Source organism: Suncus etruscus, chromosome 12 (assembly GCF_024139225.1).
Source record: "Suncus etruscus isolate mSunEtr1 chromosome 12, mSunEtr1.pri.cur, whole genome shotgun sequence".
NCBI classification, from domain to species: Eukaryota; Metazoa; Chordata; class Mammalia; order Eulipotyphla; family Soricidae; genus Suncus; species Suncus etruscus.
In genome coordinates, this window is record NC_064859.1 from 7,730,203 (window position 1) to 7,747,921 (window position 17,719).

At 49.3% G+C, this 17,719-nt stretch overlaps 1 protein-coding gene across 2 annotated transcripts in view; it reads left to right on the forward strand.

Annotated features, from left to right (window-relative positions):
* The window catches only part of AFDN (afadin, adherens junction formation factor), a 95,603-nt gene that overhangs the window by 12,753 nt on the left and 65,131 nt on the right, over positions 1 to 17,719 (forward strand). For both annotated transcript variants that reach the window (XM_049785148.1, XM_049785149.1), the window contains exon 2: positions 15,997 to 16,192. In XM_049785148.1, coding sequence (XP_049641105.1) covers positions 15,997 to 16,192 — 196 coding nt within the window. The remainder of the gene's footprint in view (positions 1 to 15,996; positions 16,193 to 17,719) is intronic.

A 17,719-nucleotide genomic window follows, 5' to 3' on the forward strand; every position in this document is an offset into this window, starting at 1 on the left:
TTGTATCTGGTCATCCTTTGAGGTGCAGGAGTTTCTTAATTTAATGTATTGACTTTTTTTGTGGGGGGGTCATACCTGGGCGGTGCTCAGAGTTTATTCCTGGCTCTGTGCTCAGAAATCGCTCCTGGCAGGCATGTGGGACCAACCATATGGGATGCCGGGATTCCTTGGTCCTGGGTCTGCCGCTTGCCTGGCAAACGCCCTACGGCTGCGCTATCTCTCAGGCCCCTAATGAATTGACTTTTAGTATTCATTTAGTCACTATTTTATTTACTTTGGTCACTCCTGTGGGAATTGGGCCCTGGCAATGGTGGGTGCCTTGTAGCTTTGCCTGAGTTCTCCCACCTGAGTCTGGGAGGCCCTGGCTCCTCCCTTTGTACTTTCTAAGGTTCTCTGAGAGCTTTCTCTCTTATCACTGAGGCTATTGGCAGTGGATTTCTTGCTTGGTAGTTAGCACTGTGCCTGTCTGGCTGTCTGCTAGCTGTGGTGGGGCTTTCTGTCTTCAATAACAATGGAAAGTATGTGAAGGAGGGAGGAGGTGGGGTTTGCTGAGAGCTTTCTTTTGCCCCGGGGAAAGGCAGGAGGCCCACCCACTGGCCAGGCTCTGCTGAGTTCAGACTCTTCTTTTCAATGATTTGGAGTTCAGTGAGAGAATCTGGTTTTATTTTGGGGCCCTTGAATACTGGGCTGGAAGCTGAGGCTCTGGGTATGTTAGGTGTATGCACCAGCCCTGCACGAGTCTCTTGGCTCCTGTCCTGGATCTGTGTGTACTCATGTGGTTCCTCCTGCCTTCACTTGGGGCTGCGGTGCTGGACTATGCCCTGGGCGTGGCCCAGCCCCTTCCTGCTCTTTGCTGGAAGCCTCAACTCCTTGGCCTCTGCCCTGAACTTTACCTCTGCCCAACCTCCCTACCCTCGAACTCTATTTGCTTGGTTACTAGGGGCTTTCTTTAGGTAACTGGGGTGTCTCCAGCCTCTAGAGCTCATTCCTCATCTTATGACAATCCTAGAGCATTTTCTATTCCCAAGGTAGCAGGGCCCTTGGTTTGGACAGACCCACTTCCTTGGTCAGGTGCCCTTGTTTCCTCCTGTGTCATGTATAAGGGCATGTCTGGGTGGAGTCCATTTTCATTAGGGTCAGACTCAGTCTGATAGAGCCTCTGCTCCAGTCTAGCATAAAATGGATTTGACTTGACACAGAGGCATTCACTGGTGCATTTGGTGGGAGTGATAGTCTCAGACTGCTTGCATGCGCTCAGCTGTCTTGCTCACCCTGTAACGATTGCTGTTTGCATCATGCACAGGACCTGTGAGCCAAGACTGTGTAAAATTACATCCAACTATTTTTTTTTTTTTTTGGTTTTTCGGGCCACACCCGTTTGACGCTTAGGGGTTATTCCTGGCTAAGCCCTCAGAAATTGCCCCTGGCTTGCGGGGGACCATATGGGACACTGGGGGATCAAACCGCGGTCCTTCCTTGGCTAGCACTTGCAAGGCAGACACCTTTCCTCTAGCGCCACCTCACCGGCCCCTACATCCAACTATTAACCCCAAACGAAGGTGTTCCTCCAACTTCTTATAAAAGCCCACCTGGATCTCTTCCCTGCCCTTCTCTGGTGGATTTTGTTCTGGGATAATAAAGAAAAGTCAGTTCTGGCTTTTGGCTGAGGCAGAGACACTTCAAGGTGAAAAGCAGACTGGCTTCATGGCTCTTTCCTGACTGGCTTGGCTTATTATTTCTTCTCTGCTACCCTGCTTTTTCAGACCCATGGATTTTTTATTTTACAACTCTGGTTGTAACTGGGCACTTGTATTGAGGGCTGAGTGGGGGAAGGCTCTATGGCCTGTTTGTCTGTAGAGACTCTGCCTGTGAGTTGGAATGTTTTGAGGACTAAGTGTGGAGGGTGTCACTGCTGCACTGAGGGAGAGCCATGACCTGTCATTCTCCAACTGTCACTGTCCTTTGTTCTTGACATGGTTCATCCTCCTGAGCTCCCTGAGCCTCCCTAGTGCTCCTGGCTTGGGTTGGCTTCCTGGCTTCCTCATGCATGCAGTGGATTATCTCTGACTGGTAGAATCTACTTAGAGGAGGCTGTGTTTGCTTCCCCAGGGGAAGCATGAGCCCTTCGCCTGCCGTCATGGTGGCCTGGATGGCTGGCCCAGGCTACTTCCCCAGCATTTACTGGCTGACACTGGTGTACACTTGTTTGATGCTGGAAGTTTGGTTGTCTGCAGGAGTTAACAGGACTCAGTGCTGCTTTCCAGCAGAATCTGGCTTTGTCTCCTGGTAATGGGATACAGCTGTGGGGTGTGGCCAGAGCTCAGAACAGGCCTTTGCTCTTTCCTTGGTGCTGGCTCTCTTGAGTTGAGTACCTGGGTGACTTTTTTAAATGGTTGACAGCAGTGGAGAGACCTCAGGAGCTGTGGGTCATGTCAACCCCCTCCAGCCTGTTTGCACATGCATGTGCTGTGCATCAGGCCACCTGGGGCTCTCTACAGGTTAATGTTCTTGGATTGTGGTCTGGCAGGAGATGTATTTTGGAAGTGGAACAATGAGCATATCACAGGAGAAGAAAGGGGAAATGCTCTCCCGTGAGCCACCTGATCTAGGTAGCGTGAGCTACCCACCTTTCCTTTTGGCTGGTATATGGAGGGCTGGACCTTCTAGTTAGAGGCACCACTGACTTCTGCTCTAGTCCTTCTGTATGCCCAGCCACTGTTACTTTCCCAGGCTTCTCCTCCCCTCACTCAGGACTGCAGGAAAACCCAAAAGGAATGTGCTTGAGCATTGGGCAGGGTCTCTTATCTAAGAATCAGAGGCTTAATCTAGAGCTCTTGCTTTCATGACTGGAGGAGGCAGGTGGTGTCCTGGCTCACAGAGCACTGGGCTCTAGCTCCAAGAGGGAAGACCAAGTTGTTTCTCTCAGAAGGGAGGGAACATGAGTCACAGGCCATGCTTGATGGGGTCTTCTGGGAAGAATTGAATGAGTCAGGGCTACTGACAGCCCAAAATGCAGGTTAAACTTGAGCTTGTGGGGGCCGGGTAGGTGGCGCTGGAGGTAAGGTGTCTGCCTTGCAAGCGCTAGCCAAGGAAGGACCGCGGTTCAATCCCCGGCGTCCCATATGGTCCCCCCATGCCAGGGGTGATTTCTGAGCGCATAGCCAGGAGTAACCCCTGAGCGTCAAACGGGTGTGGCCCAAAAAAAAAAAAAAAAAAAAAAAAAAAAAAAAAAACTTGAGCTTGTGTCTGTGGATTAGAAATTGACTAATTTGAAACCGGAGAGATAGCATGGAGGTAAGGCGTTTTGCCTTCCATGCAGAAGGATGGTGGTTCGAATCCTGGCATCCCATATGGTCCCCTGAACCTGCCAGGAGTAACCCCTCAGCGCTGCCGGGTGTGACCCAAAAGTTAAAAAAAAAAAAAAAGAAATTGTCTAATTTATATACCTTAAACCTAAAAATTCAACCCCACCCCATACACCCCATATCAGGCCATATTTGGGTTGCTCCTGGCTCTACACTTAGGAATTACTCCTGGCAATGTTTAGGAGACTATATGGAATGCTGGGATATGAACCCAGGATGGCTGTGTTACAAGGCTATCGCCCCTTTCCTTTTTTTTTTTTTTGAGTCATACTCGGCAGCACTCAGGGCTTACTTCTGGCTCTACACTCAGAAATTGCTTCTGGCAGGCTCGGGGGACCATATGGGATGCCGGGATTCGAACCACCATCCTTCTGCATGCAAGGCAAACCCTGTACCTCCATGCTATACTAAAAAAGGGCCCCTCCCTTTTTTATATAAACTATTTAAGCACCATGATTACAAACACAATTGTAGTTGTGTTTCAGTCACTAACAACACTCCCTTCACCAGTGCAACATTCCCACCACCAATGCCCCCCATTCCCATCCCCTGCCTGTATTTTACTAGTTTTTTTTACTAGACAGGCATTTTATTAGTTACTTTTTTTTTTTAAAGGATAAGAGTTAAAAAATGCAATAGGGGCTGGAGAGATAGCATGGAGGTAGGGTGTTTTCCTTGCATGCGGAAGGACAGTGGCTCAAATCCCGGCATCTCATATGGTCCCTTGAGCCTGCCAGGAGTGATTTCTGAGCATAGAGCCAGGAGTAACCCCTGAGCGCTGCCGGGTGTGACCCAAAACTCAAAAAAACAACAAAACAAAACAATAATAATGGTGTGAGAGTGGCAATTGTTGTTGTTTGCATAGGCCCAGCAAAATATAGGGAAAATGGAAAAAAGAAAAAGCCTTGGCCTAAATACAAGGAGACCTTACCTCTGAAGTTTTCTGGCATAAGACCAACTCTGGGCTCTAGGCATACTAGGTTGTCTGTGGTCCCAGTGAAATTTTTTCACACACTAGCTGTTGTTGGTGTCAGGTTCCTGTAGTTAAAGATTATGGTTTCTGTGCTTTTCCTTTATCGAAATCAGGATGATGTGGTCGCTCCTTTCCTTGTTGACAGATCTTTGATGGGAAATCATTTGGGTCCTGGGGATTTGGTGCTTTTCTGGTAAAGAAGCAGGGAATGTCTAACTTGGAGTAATTGACTTGTCTTTTCATAACACATAGCTGAAGACACAGTTACCAGTGGATGGTGAGGACCTACATTTCAGAAAAGCTGATGAGTTCATGCTACTTTGAAAGGAGCCTGGGAGTCAGTATGAAAGACCCAGCCTGGCTTGTTCCTATTCACAGAACTGTGCCACTGTGAGAATCATGGGGAAATACCTTTCCCTTTCCTAGCTTCGGGGCCTCACTTGGCAGTGTTTGGGGTTGCTCCTGGCAGTACTTAGATCATCATGCCATCTCCATAATTCCTGGCCTTCTGCATCATGTATGGCAGTGGTCGGCAACCTTTTTTTTCAACTGAGCCAAATCTCACCAAAACCACGATTGAAATTTCTTTTGAGAGCCACACAGGGCGCGCACTGACAGAGGCTGGGAGCAGAGTCCTGACTCCTGGAGTGGCCGTCCGGCACACAGAAGAGCCAAATTAAAAGTGTAAAGAGCCACATGGGGCTTGCGAGCCGCAGGTTGCTGACCACTGATGTATGGCATGTGCTCAACCCTTTGAACCCCTGCACCTTCCCAATCCTATTTTGTATATGCAGAAATAAATGTGTGTCTTGGATTTGTTTTACAAAAATGGAATTACATGGGGCCAGGACTTAGTGTTCAGCAGCTGGACCTTGCATGTCCAGGGCCTGAATTCCATCCTTGGCTATGTGCAGCCCCTGAGTGCTGACCAGTGTGGCCCTGGTCGCTCTAGAGCTGGGCCTGACCATTCATTGATAGGCTGGTTGCCTAGGAATGTTGATAGTGATCTCTGAGTGCACTGAGCACAGAAGAATCCTATGATATAGACTTGGCGAATTGCACCAGTCAAGCAACTGCATATGCTTGTGTTTGCATGTCTGTGTGTTACAGGGTTACTCTAACTGATTCTGTCTGCATTTTGGGGGTGCTAATTTTGTGCAGGGCACCCCCTCACTGGTGTTGTGTGACCTCTGTTGCATTTAGGCTTTTCTTTGCCAGAGGTTGCTAGAAGTGGAATTTGAGTCAGAAGCTCTGACAGATCCCTGAACCCTCCCTCCCCCAACCAACAGCTCTGACTGTATCCGTACCCTGCCCTCCTCCACCTCGACACCTAGCTAAAATAGAGAACTGAAGGGACTTTTCACCCAACAGGAATCATCTCAAGCTCAAATGCGTATGTCCTGTGTGAAGGAACTGGCCATCATGCTTCCTTTCTTTGTAGGCCTAGTCATCCTGTCAGGAAATGTGTTTTAATAGAGTCAAGTTGTGCAATTTCTTTTTTGAAAATTCTGATGCTTTATTCCATGTTTTCAACTCTTTTGAGTTCTTTGGACCTCTGCATTGATCACGGTGCTTTGTGCCATCAAGTAGATGCTCTGCGCTGAGGTGGTGGTGGAGACCCCATGGGGTGTAGTTCCCTGTAGGCAGAGCCTGCAGTTCTCAGGCCTAGCAGTCTTTGTGGGAAATGTGGTTTCTTGTTAGGCTCCCAGATGGGTTGGCAAGGTACCAGGAATTAAACTCAGGACAGCATCTGCTGGCCCTTCTCTTGGTAGATCCCTAACTGCTGATGGCCCTAGGACTGCAATACAACTATGCTTTTTTGTTTGTTTGTTTTTTTAGGCCACACCCGTTTGATGCTCAGGGGTTACTCCTGGCTAAGTGCTCAGAAATCCCCCCTGGCTTGGGGGGACCATATGGGACGCTGGGGGATCGACCGCGGTCCTTCCTTGGCTAGCGCTTGCAAGGCAGACAGGCACCTTACCTCTAGCGCCACCTCGCCAGCCCCACAATACAACTATGCTCTTGCCAATGACAGCACCTTAAGCCACTTAGACAAAGCTTGGCATATAGAACTAATAACCACTTTCTCTTGTCATGGGTGTGTGTGTGTGCGCGCGCGCGGAAGTGCGCAAGATGCATCTTTTTCCATTCCTCAATGTCTGGTCCAGATGGCACTGTCCTGTATTGAGCTTTACCCACTTAGACAAAGCTTGGCCCATAGAACTAATAACCACTTTCTCTTGTCACGGGTGTGTGTGTGTGTGTGTGTGTGTGTGTGTGTGTGTGTGTGTGTGTGTGTGTGTGTGTGTGTGTGTGTGCGCGCGCGCGCAAGTGCGCAAGATGCATCTTTCTCCATTCCTCAATGTCTGGTCCAGATGGCACTGTTCTGTATTGAGCTTTACCCACCTCCAGCACAGGATGGTCTTGGCTTGTCCCTACACTATTCTCTGTGTAGTCTGCGCCCTGATGCATGTCTAGCATCTGTGGAAGTGGCCCTGTCCCCTGTGTGTCCCCTGCCCTCTCCGCTTTCTTTCCTTGTTTTCTGGAGAGAACCTTTTGTCAGAGTGCTCAGTCATCTCACATAGGGTTCCTTCCTTGCCTACTTTCTTCTGACTAGAGATCTTTTCAGTGAGATCAAAATGACCATGAAAATTCAATGGATTACCTACCCCTCCCCTTCACTTGCACCTCAACAGGACTTTTCCAATAACTTGGACCTGCAGTGTATGAAAACACACACACTATTTTCAAAGGCTGGGTATGAAGTCTGGGTCACACATCTTGGGGATGGTCTGGATTCCCCATACTGGGATGATTCTAGCCCATACCCTTTTACTCTCCCAGCACTGCTTTTCATAGCCAACTAGTGCTCCATGTTGGCGTTCTAACCGGCTGCAATCTCCTCTTACGTCAGTCAGCGCAGTATACAATTCCACTTGCACCCCCTGATTTGACCCGTCATTGCCCTGTCTTTATCTCAGACGGTTTCCTCCTTTGCCTTAGGGTAGAATGGACAGGAGCACCCCAGGATAGGAGGGCTTTTATGCCACTTAATGGCCACCCTGAGTTGGCTTTGGCCACTAAAGTACAGCTTTTTTTGCTTTTGAAAACACTTCTGCTTTATAGAATACTGCCATTTAATTTTTTTTTTTTTCTTTTTGCTATATCCAGTGGTGCTCCTGGCTGATTCCTGACTCAGCTATCAGGATTCATTCCTGGTAATGCTTGGAACTCTACGGGTTCCTGCGGATTGAACCCTGTCAGTCATACACAAAGCAAACACGCCAGCCCCTACCCTGTACTATCACTCTGGTCAGATGTTGTCATTTTTAAAGCCATTCAAAGCCTTCAGGGAAGGGAGCTTGAACTTTGAACAGGTTTACATGCTAACAGGCTCATCTGAGCTTTTCTTTTCTTTCCTTTTTATTTTGTGCCTGCCTTATGGTCTCCTTCTGGCTTCAGACTTCTATAGGATCTATGGCCCCTGGCCCTGAAGTTCTTGCTGCACCCTAAGAGCAGGAGTTCTGGGCATGGCTCTGACTGAGCTGCCCTACAGAAATTTGGAGTCCAGGCTGGTTGGCTTCTTTGAATTCTAGATCAACATGGCTAACTGTTGGCTCCTTAGATGTCAGTGGAATGAGGCCCGGAAGAGTGTAGGGCGAAGCATGTGCTTCCATGTACCTGCCGTGGTGGCCTGGGGCCTGTGAGGTTCTGCTGCTTCCTGGGGATGGAAGATCTGGTGACTGTTCTTGTCCCTGTGTTTGGGGCATGGGTCTAATCAGTACCCAAGCCAGGTTCCTGCTGCATTAGTGTTAATGACAGCTGGGTGTTGTGCCCACTGTTGCTCTCATCTCTGCCCCCACATTGAGCCAGGGCTGCCACATACATGAGCTAGGGCTGCACTATCTATCTCGAGTTCATTCTAACCCATGAGTACAGAGACTTCCGCAAATGGGAGTACATGAGTTGCCTGTTGGGATGCAGCAAGTACTTGGTTCTCTCTCTCTCTTTTTTTTTTTTTTTGGGCAACACCCGTTTGATGCTCAGGGGTTACCCCTGGCTAAGTGCTCAGAAATCGCCCCTGGCTTGGGGGGACCACATGGGACGCCGGGGGATCCAACTGCGGTCCGTTCCTTGGCTAGCGCTTGCAAGGCACACACCTTACCTCTAGCGCCACCTCACCGGCCCCACTTGGTTCTCTCTTATTCTTTCATTTCTTCTTGCCCTGGCCTATTTCTGTGTTTTGTTTGTTGTTCAGTGAGCTGCCAATGTGTGAGAATTTCTTCCACATTCTTTTTTTGTTGTGGGGGGATCACAACCGGGTAGTGCTCAGGGATTACTCCTTGCTCTGAGCTCAGAAATCACTCCTGCTAGGCTCGAGGGACCATATGGGATGCTGGGAATTGAACCCGGGTCTGCCCCAGGTTGACTGCATGCAAGGCAAACGCCCTACCGCTGTGGTGTCGATTTGCCTCTTCCACATTCTGAATGCATCTTTCGTATATCAGATATTTTGGCAAAAATGTTTTTATTTATAGTTTTTCATTTTGTTATGGAGATTTTATAATTGGGTTTATCAATTCTTAAATTTTTATTTATTATTCATTTTTAGTTTTGGGGCCACACCTGGCTATGTTCAGGGGTTATTCCTGGCTCTGCAGTTAGAATATACTTCTGATTACATTCAAGGGATCAGATGGGCTCCTGGGGTCAAACACGTGTCTGGCCCAGGCAAGCTAAGTGCCTTAACCACTGGACTACTTTCCAGCCCTGGGTTTATTCAGTGTATTGTAAAGTTAAATGAAGACATTCCTTAAAGTCTAATGTTTATTTTCCCCTTTAGTGACCATGTTACTGGTTTCATTCTGTAGGCTTTGTGGTTGACTTTTAGGGGGCATCTTTAATCCAGGGGACTGGCTTTGGTTCCCCTGCCGCCTGTGGCTGTCTCTGAACTGGTTCCAATGTCTCCCTAGCCCTTGTCCTGAGGTAGGAAAGGGACCCACCTGTCTTTCTAGTAGCTTGGGGTGCCACTTTGGTTGATAGAGGGGTGCTGGAAACCCAGGTGGCTCCCTTATCTGCCCCTGGAGTGTTCCTAACAGGCCTGCTCTGGGGATGCCAGAGTTTGCCCCGTGGGTGGTGGTGCATGGGGTTTGGGATGCTGGAGTCCTCTCTTGCCAGTGTAGCCCTTGTTTGGGTTGGTTAAGCCTGACAGGCAGCGTGGTTGCTCATTGTCATGGGCCTCAGGCCTATGCCACTGTGCTGTGTATAGTAAGGGTTGCTTTTGTGTGCTTTCATGGATTTGACGTCCAGAGGGAGAGAGATACTGAGAGATGGAGATTTTTTGTTTGGTGGTGCTGGGGATGAACCCAGGAGCTCATTCATATATGCAGGCATATGCTTCATTGCCCTGCCATTTCTCTGGACCCAGCTCTACCATCCTAAAGTGAAACAACCTTACACATTTGTGTGTGCACATGTGTGTATGTGTGTGTGTGTGCGTGCATTTGCGTGCATATGTGCAGTGGTATCTAGAAATTCTGATTTATTCAGGAGTATCCTTGCACAAAGTTCCCTGTTTTGGTGAGTTGAAGGTGCAGAAAGAGAATCAGCAGTGCCTAGGGACTCCTTATCCTTATCCAAAGCCTGGCTCCGCTTTTGGAACTCCTGCTGTGATCTGTTATCTCAGGAATTTCTTTTTTGTTTGTTTTAGACCACGCCTGGCTGTGCTCAGGGCTTTCTCTGGCTTTTTGTTCCTGACTCACTCCTGGTGGGCTCAGGGGACCAAGTGGAGTGCTGGGGATCAAAATCTGGGTCAGCCGTGTGCAAGGCCAACTCCTTAGGCACTCTGTTATCCGCTGTCTTCTATCAGGAATTTCTTCCAGAATGTACACATGTAGTAGCCATTGTGTGTACGGGCCTGGGAGGTCCTGAGGGGAACCGAGAGGACATTCTCTCTCGGACAGTGAGCGTGCCTCTCTTCCGAGAAACTGTTACAAGCACCTCAAGAAGAAGATGCCTGTATTTACTTCCCTCCTGATGGCTGTCTAGTGTCCTAGTCCACATGGCCGCTCCCTCCCTGTCCTCACTAGCCCCGCACCAAGGACATTATCGTGCATGTGGTCATTCGCAACCATTTGTCTCGGAAAGGAAGACAGTAGGTACTGCTGTCACTAGCTCTGTACGTCACATGGTTCTGCTACCCAGGGAATGGGGCCAACACTTAGACCAAACCTGGCTTTCTTAGCTAAGTTGTCAAAACTGCCTACAGTTGGCCCTTTCCCCTCTGTTCCTAGTTATACTGTATTTGCAGTTTGTCTTTCTCTGTGCCCTGGTCCTCTGCAGTGGGCTCAGATAAGCTAGGAATTACTTTTGGTCTTAGTCAAGTCACTCCATGTGTTTTAAGTTAAACTCAGTTGAGCAGTGCGACCTGGTGTTAGTTAAGCCAACAGAAAAACAGAGGCAAGTGTTTAGATTGTAGGAAGTGCCTGACTCAGTGGTCATAACTTGAGTACTTATTTTGACATGAACACTTGTAAGTGATGGTCTGTCGATTTGTATGGCACATTAACATTGCCCTTTAAACGTACTTTGATATATCTCTTATAATTAAGATTGAGTCCAGAGGCTGCATGCCTTGTGGCTGACCCAGGTTCAATCCCTGGCATCCCATATGGTCCCCTGAGCACTGCCAAAAGTAATTCCTGAGTGCAGATCCAGCAGTTACCCCTGAGTATTGCTGCTGTGACCTCCAAAACAAAAATAAAAAACTCCAAACAAAACAGACCACAAAGTCACCTAACAACCCCAAATCAAGATTTCTCATTTTCCATCTTGGGTTTTCTTTTGGCTGAGTCTAGGTACACATCCATTTCTTTCTTTCCTCTTTCTATTTTTATTTAAATAATTATTTTTTATGGCCACTCCTTTCTAAGAAGAGGTTATCGTGAGTGGATTCCATTAGTTTTAGATCACCGCTGAATCTCAAATGGAGTTAGAAATGCTGTCCAGTGGCCTGGCTGGCTGGTCTGCACTTCCCAGCTCATAGCCCTGTTCTCAGCTACTCTTAGCTGTGTCCTGGGACAGTTCCTGTACCAGGCTTGTGCACATGGTTTTCTCAGGCTTCCTGGTCTCTGCATTAGTCCCTGGGACACCCTTTGCCTTGTAACCCCACCTGTGCTGTCCTCTCCTTCTCTTCCTTTTCCTGACTGCTGTGAACTCTGACTCCGGGGCTCTCCCAGCAGTACACCTTTGGTGCCCAGAGACACGTGCAGCTAGCTCCCAGAAGTTGTGAGGGGGTACTGTGGCCACACTTGTGCATCAAGCAGGCCTTGTGCTCACAGGGCTGTGGTCTGGCGGAGGGTGTTGGGTTATTTGTTCTGAGTAAGGTGCTAGCTCATGTGTTTGGGGGATGTGCTGTGGATCTGTGCATGCTGTTTGTGCTGTGTGCTTTGTATCTGTGTGTGGTGTGTGCTGCGTATCTTTGAGTGTGTCTGTGCTGCGTGAGTGCCATGTATTTCCTTGGTGTGCTGTGTGGCTGAAGGGAGACTTCTCTTCCCTGAGAGTTGCATTGCCCTCTCCAGATGGCCTTGCCCAGCTGGGGAGTTGAGGACATGGACTGACTCAACAGGACTGGCTGTGAGGAGATGGGGTAGCTTTGCAGCCTAGTATATACTCTGGCATCTGGGCAGATGTTTCTGAACCATCTTGCTGTCTTTTTGAGCAGTGCTCTGTGAGAGCCCGCATTCTATTCTGCTGTCGGGCCCAGAGTGTGTGCTGGACTAAGTCTCAGCCTCATGCAGAGATGGGAGCCGAATCCTGTTGGCTTTGGCATGGGGTCTCCCGACGAGGCCTATGCAGGGATGTGTAAGGGTCTCTTCCAGCTCTTAGCCTGTGAGGCTGGACTTGGGGAAAGGAGGGAAGACTGCGAGCCACAGACTACTTGCAGGGAAGTATTGTCAGAGCAGTGGACTTCATTTATTGAAGGTAGGGACAAGGCTTTTAAGGGCAAACTTTAGGTGAGCAACAGAATGTGGGTAGGCCTTACAGCAACCAGAAAGTATGTGGAGACAGTGGTCACAGGTACATGGCATCATTGATTCAGATGGTATGCAAAGATAGCGGTTGCAATGCTAATGGCATCGTTAAATTAAGTATGTAAAGATAGCAGTTGAAATGCTCATGTCACTATTAGCCTAGACAGGTTGTTTGACCTGTATGACTTTCTCCTTAGCTCATTCTGCACTGATAACAGCAGGGAACACAAGTCTCTGAACAGAGACTTTCTTTTATATTCAAGGCCAGCTTGCAGAAACCCCCTTATTTCCCAGCTGCTCTCCCTCAGAATCCCACCATGGAAGCGGAGCTTTGAGCTTTCTTCCTCAGGGAAGAAGGGCTGGTTTCCACCTTCTTTCTCTGGAAGAACCTACCTGGGAATCTCTTGTTGCTTGCTCCTGTAAACCTTAAGCAGTTTGTCTTGAAGTTTTAGGAGTGAAATGCAGATGATTTAGAGTACTCTAGAACTCAGAGCAGGAATAGTGTTTCTCAAGTCATACTTGATTCCCAAAACCCAATTCAGCTGCTATTTCTTCCACATGATGCTCAGGAGTTATTCCTGGCTATGCGCTCAGAAATCGCTCCTGGCTTGGGGGACTATATGGGATGCCCGGGGATCGAACTGCTGTCTGTCCTAGGCTAGTGTGGGCAAAGCAGACGCCTTACCGCTTGCGTCACTGCTTCGGCCCCACCTTCCACTGCTTTTAACTGCAGACACCCTATGCCTGCTGGGGTAGTTAGTTCTATGTAGGTGATGGTGCTGGAAGCCTGCGCAGCAGAGACTGCATACATGCATGGGGTAGAGAGCTCTGGGGGGCACAGCTGTGCTTTCCTGGGACACTTAGCACAGTGATACCTGTTGGAGTCACCTTTGTTTTGCTCCAGCTTGGAAATGAGTTTCAGAGACTGCAGGTGGGCTGGGCTGGCGAGTGCTGACCTAGTTCAGCTGTGGAACAAGTTGTTCTGATTAGCTGGGACAGGGGAAAAAGAGCTGGGGCCTGCCCATGGCCCTCCTGGTTTGGAAGTGGAGGTGATTGGTGATTGATTTTACACACTAATGAGATGTTAATAAAATATTTAAAAGGTAGTCCCACCTTTAAGTACCCTTTTCCTGCCTTGGAAGTAAAAGTTTCTGTGAAGAGCCATGTAGGGTTTTCTCTCCTTCACTTCCCAGTAGGAAGTGTCCAGGGGTTCCTGTGTGTTAGGAAGGGGCCCCAAGAGGAGTTGTGTGTTTTCTCCTGTGATCGGGCCCTCTGTACTGTTCCTGGGCAGATTCTGTGGAGAAAGTCTCTGTCTTGGGAGAAGAGAGCCTGCCTGTCAGCTCAGTCCCTGCTTTCCTCCCTTCCTCTCCTCTATGCAAGGGCTGCCAGTGCTGGGCTGAACGGGAAACCTGCTTCTCTCTGGGTATCACTGGTTTGGTCAATGGTTGCTACACTGTGACCACAGAGGTCAGGTCGGTTTCCTTAAATCTTAGTAGTGGGCCTCAGACTTGGAACCACTGGTCCAGGGGACCCCCTCTCCCCAAGCCCACCAGGTCAGATGAAGGAGGAGGGAACTCTGAGCCTCTTGTTGTGGAGGGGGTATCAGACACAGGAAGTTGATGCCCAGCCGGCATTCAACTGTGACCTCCTGTTTCTCAGTGGTCTAACCCCTTTATTTCCACCCTCACCCCCATGCCCTACTGACCCCTCTGTGAGGGTTGGTCATCCAGCTTGTCATTGCTTGTAATTTGGATCTCTGTGTCTGCTTGTCAGCCTTCTTAGGTAGGGTTTGATTGAAAAAAAAAATTTTTTTTTTTTTTGGTTTTTGGGCCACACCCCTGGCTCCATGCTCAGAAATCGCTCCTGGCAGGCTCGGGGGACCATATGGGATGCCGGGATTTGAACCAATGACCTTCTGCATGAAAGGCAAACGCCTTACCTCCATGCTATCTCTCCGGCCTTGGGTTTGATTGAAATTTAACCAGCTATTGGCACTTGCTAGCACAAAGGGTCTCTGCAGAACATTCTAGCAAGGACTGTGCTGAGGGCTTGTGCTTGCTGTAACCAGGAGCGAGCCAGTCCCAGCTAGGTTTCTGATGACCATTTCTTGCAGATAATGTTAGATTCGTACTCCCCCTCCATCGCAGTGTTGGTACTATCCTAAGACATGGACTCCACCTATCTGTGGGTCTGGTGCCCCCTCCTGAACCCTCCTGTAGGCCTGGCTGGCAGGTGTCCACACTGGTCTGCCTTAACTATGCTGGCCAGCTAGCTGCTTCATATTTGGGCCTGGCAGTGCTGTGCTGGGAATCAAACTTGGGCCCTCCAGCCAGGTCTGTTCTCTCACCCTTTGAACCCTCTTTCCAAACCCTCATCTGGTCCCTCCTTTCTGCTCTTCTCCTCTTCTGTCTGGTGTCTAGTTTTTCTGGGGCACATCCAGCCTGTTGCATCTCTGCCAGCACGGGATCCTCTGAGCCAGACACTGGGCTTCAAACCTGTCCTACTTATGAGCTTCAGAGAGGCAGGTTCTTTTTAGGCCCTGAGTGCTGGGGTCCTGCAGTCTGCAGAACTTACTTCCATACTCTCCTAATCCTCATCTGTGTCTTGTATTATTCTAGCCTCCAGCAGGTCCCTGTGGCCAGAGCTGGTCTGATATAGACCCCATGAAGTCACATGCCTGCTGACTTCAAAGGGGACCCAGTTAAGAGGAACATTGGTGACTGGGGCAGGCACACCTGCCTTCCACACACAGTGATCTGATTCCATTTCCTGCCCTGGGATGTTGGGGGTGGGGATTCTCTCTAGGTGGTGACTCGAGGGGAGCAGACAGTGTGTGAGGAGGAAGGAGGGCAGGTGGGATAGGCAGAAGTTGCATTTCTTCTGGAGCTGGAACAACTGTCTTAGCTGTTTAGGCTGGAGAGAAGAATCCAGGGGTCATTGGAGACAGCAGCTGAAACTTTTGATAGTATCTCTGGAACTCAGGGTCCTACTTGTCTGATGCCCCTCAGACAATGTGCCCCTCCAGATGGCTGCTCTGAGTGCAGAACCTCAGGGACTAGGCAGCTAGGTGCTGAGTGGGCAGTTTTGGGCTCTGGCTGAGTGCACCAGAATGTGGCTCCAGGAGTGGGCTTTGCAGATTTCTCTGGACAAAGTTTTCAGGATAATCTATATGGTCCTTGCATTTTTTGGGGTCAGAGTTGCTGTTAGAATTTCCTTCCTAATGTATCCTGCAAAATTGGCAGACCCTGGAAGTGGGTGGGGGTCCTAGTGCCAGGGTGCCAGAAGTACTGGGCTTTCTTCTGAAAGCTGTTTGTACAGGTTGTGAATAATGGAGTGGCTGAGCTGCAGAATAGGATAGCACGGCACACCTTCTGCCTAGGTGTACTGTATGTGCTTGCTAGTGCTCTCAGGATCTCTCTTGGTGCTAAAATGGCAGGTGTGAGTGAGAATGACTGCCTCCCCCCACCCCCACCCCAGCTGGTCCCAGGACTGTGACCAGGGCTTGAATTCCTTAGCAGTTCAACTGCATGAGCACTTTTCACTGGAAAATTACTTTTCCTGATTGTGGAGATAAAGGGTTTGCTCTAGGGCCATTTCTCAAGTCTTTTACCTCGTTTTCTTTTAGGATTTGGAGTTCCATGGTGTGATGAGGTTTTACTTTCAAGACAAAGCTGCTGGAAACTTTGCCACCAAGTGCATCCGAGTATCTAGCACCGCCACCACACAGGATGTGATTGAGACGCTGGCGGAGAAGTTCCGACCGGACATGCGCATGCTCTCTTCGCCCAGATATTCTCTCTATGAGGTACACGTCAGTGGAGGTGAGTAGGGGTGGTCAAGCTCTGAGCTCTGATGTGTCATTTCTCCAGGGCATGACCCCAGACTCTTTATGGTGATGGCTCAGCTCTGAGAAAGCATTCTGCCCATGAGTCAGGCCTGTCCAAGAGAACTCGGAGTGCAGTCACAGTACTCTTGGAAATGGAATCAGTAGTGTGAAGCAGTAGCTTTTTGTATGGGAAAAGTGAGGTTGTTTGAGAAGACTTATGTTGTCATTTTTTTTTTTTGTTTGTTTTTTGGGCCACCCCCGGCGGTGCTCAGGGGTTACTCCTGGCTGTCTGCTCAGAAATAGCTCCTGGCAGGCACGGGGGACCATATGGGACACCGGGATTCGAACCAACCACCTTTGGTCCTGGATCGGCTGCTTGCAAGGCAAATGCTGCTGTGCTATCTCTCCAGGCCCATGTTGTTCATTTCTTATGACATTTGAAATTTTCTGAAAACACTCCATTTCTTTCTTTCTTTTTTTTTTTTTTTTTTTTTTTTGGTTTTTCGAGCCACACCTGTTTGATGCTCAGGGGTTACTCCTGGCTAAGCGCTCAGAAATTGCCCCTGGCTTGGGGGTACCATATGGGATACCAGGGGATTGAACCTTGGTCCTTCCTTGGCTAGCGCTTGCAAGGCAGACACCTTACCTCTAGCGCCACCTGGCCGGCCCCGAAAACACTCCATTTCTATATCAAATACTAATTTAAGCTGGATTGATTGCCCCAGGCCTGAGCCTCACTGAGTGGCAGTGGTTGGGTCCTGGCCTTTTTCCATGAATCTCGGACCTAGGGCTGCCCTTAGCAGTGCTCGGGATTGAATTTACAACTGGGTATGTGAATTCCCTAGCCATTTCTTTGAAGGTTTAGACTTGATGTAGCTCTGTAAAAGACTCAGAAGGAGATTTTGCAACAAGCACCTGGTGGTCATTGTGGTTTGTGGTAGGCTTTTCCAGTTCTTTATCTGGACCCTTGTGCGTGTCTTTGATGTCACCCCCTGTTCTGATCATTCATCTGCTGTGTTCATAGACTTTCCTACTTTGAATCCTTTTCTGGGACCACCCTGGGACCCTGGCCTACTACTCACTGCCTCCTTGCTTGCTACTCTCTCTGCCTGCTCTTCTGTCCCAGAGGCCGGAGAGGTACCCATTTGTGGACTTGCTGTGAGTGGCTGTACTGTGAGGTCTTTGCCCTCTCCTGGTCAGGGTTCTAGAGGTTTGTCAGCTCTCTGAAGAGGAGGAGGGCATGCCTCATGCCACCTGGTCACCAAGGATGGTGAGGGGAAGTGCCGTACAGCAAGGGCAGTGAGTTGGGGACAGGAGGAGAGGAGCAAGGCAGAGGAGGAAGCTGACGGCTGGCATGGTGAGAGGTGCCCAAGAGCAGGCAAGGCATCTCCTGCCTCAGGGTGAGGGCTGAGTTTGGGGACAGGAGGAGGAGTGAGACAGGAAGGCACAGCGCTGCATCCTAGGATGCCGAGGGCCAGCATGGGGAGAGGTTGGTTCCTAAGAGCAGGCAGGGCAGCTCCTG